This window comes from Rhagoletis zephyria, unplaced genomic scaffold (genome assembly GCF_001687245.7).
Source record: "Rhagoletis zephyria isolate East Lansing unplaced genomic scaffold, Rhagoletis_zephyria_1.1 Rzeph_scaffold_70907, whole genome shotgun sequence".
Lineage (NCBI taxonomy): Eukaryota > Metazoa > Arthropoda > Insecta > Diptera > Tephritidae > Rhagoletis > Rhagoletis zephyria.
In genome coordinates this window covers 1-1,307 of record NW_016227958.1, presented here as the reverse complement: position 1 = coordinate 1,307, position 1,307 = coordinate 1, and the positions used below count along the sequence as shown (strand labels likewise).

Below are 1,307 nucleotides of genomic sequence, written 5' to 3'. Positions count from 1 at the left end.
ATAAAAAAGATCCCACAGGGACAACCAAAAATAAAGCGTGTTTTCATATATCCCAGTCCAAAAGGCCTCAGGATGCTATCAAAATTACGCTTTCCTTGATGAAAATGAAACAGATTCATATACCGTTTTTTTTGTACAATTTATTATTTTATTTAAACTAGGAAATCTCTTAAGCTAAAGTAGACATAAAACTGCTAAATANAGCGGCACCTAAATCAGCACGACTTGGTGTGTAGGCGTACGGTATGCCCTTCTCTTCGCAAACAGCCGGCAAGTGGCACATAATATCAATGGGTGTCACGTCACCAGCGAAGATGCAAATGCTAAAAGTGGATGATTTGAATTATGTATTAGAAAAGTTTTCGTTATGCTATAAGGATTCCGAACGAAATCAGTGTTGAGCATCCCACTTACCCAGTTTCGCCTTTGCGTAGACGAGCCTGCACATCCTTAAGACCATTACGCAGGTAAGTTTTATGTTTCATCGCCTTCTTAATAAGTTTATAGCACTTTTTGGACATTTTCTTCGAGGCCATTGGCTGTGCAATGCTGTTCACATACTTTAGTTTGTCATCATAAGAGTCCTCTTCTTTGACTGTTACATTCGCTACAGATACAACGGAAGTGTCTTGCTCGATAGGTTCAGTCTTGATTTTTCCCATGATTTAAATTAAAATAAGACGAAACTACCAAAAATCCAAGAAACTTGTAAAAATGCTTCATGCAGCTGTAAACACGTGAAAAATGTGACACTTGACAGTTGTGGTGACAGGTTTGAACGCCGGTATTTTTAATAACAACGCCGTCAAAGTAAGTTGATCGGCAGGTTGCGCAGTCAATTTTGTTTTGTCGGATTTTGAAACTTGTCTAAATTTATTTCTTAAGCAGCGCTAACTTTTTCGAAACGCTTTTAAAAGGCTGAGCTGAGGCGTTTGCATGTTTTTCAATGTTCTTTTTAAAATGGAAACTTAAGCCCTTATATTTTGCACAAAAAAAGGACATAGACCCTTTTCGTACGGCAACACCTTTCCCTATTTTCTTCAAGAACCTTCGGTCTGGTTACTCTTTACAATCTTGTCAAAGCAGGGCGCAGGCGAACGACAAAATTAGAATCACTCGCAGCCAGCAATAAGTGCAGAAAATATATAAAAGAATCGGGGAATTCAGATCGGAAATTCGCGAGTACCATTGTTATACCGAAAAAGTGTATTGCAATAAAACGTGCTATAAATATTAAACAAAACAAATTGTTTAATACTTGTACAATTAAAGTTTTAGCAAGCGCAAGAAAAAACTAACGACAGAAC

General features: G+C 37.4%; 1 protein-coding gene across 1 annotated transcript; it reads right to left on the bottom strand.

Moving 5' to 3' along the window:
• Positions 1-169: 169 nt before the first annotated feature.
• On the bottom strand, positions 170-780 carry LOC108357124 (H/ACA ribonucleoprotein complex subunit 2-like protein). The gene is made up of 2 exons (XM_017608218.1): positions 415-780; positions 170-323 (listed from the first exon to the last, which is right to left on the bottom strand). Exons 1-2 carry the CDS (start codon positions 660-662, stop codon positions 170-172), a joined length of 402 nt encoding a protein of 133 aa, XP_017463707.1. The 5' UTR covers positions 663-780.
• Between the last annotated feature and the right edge of the window lie 527 nt (positions 781-1,307).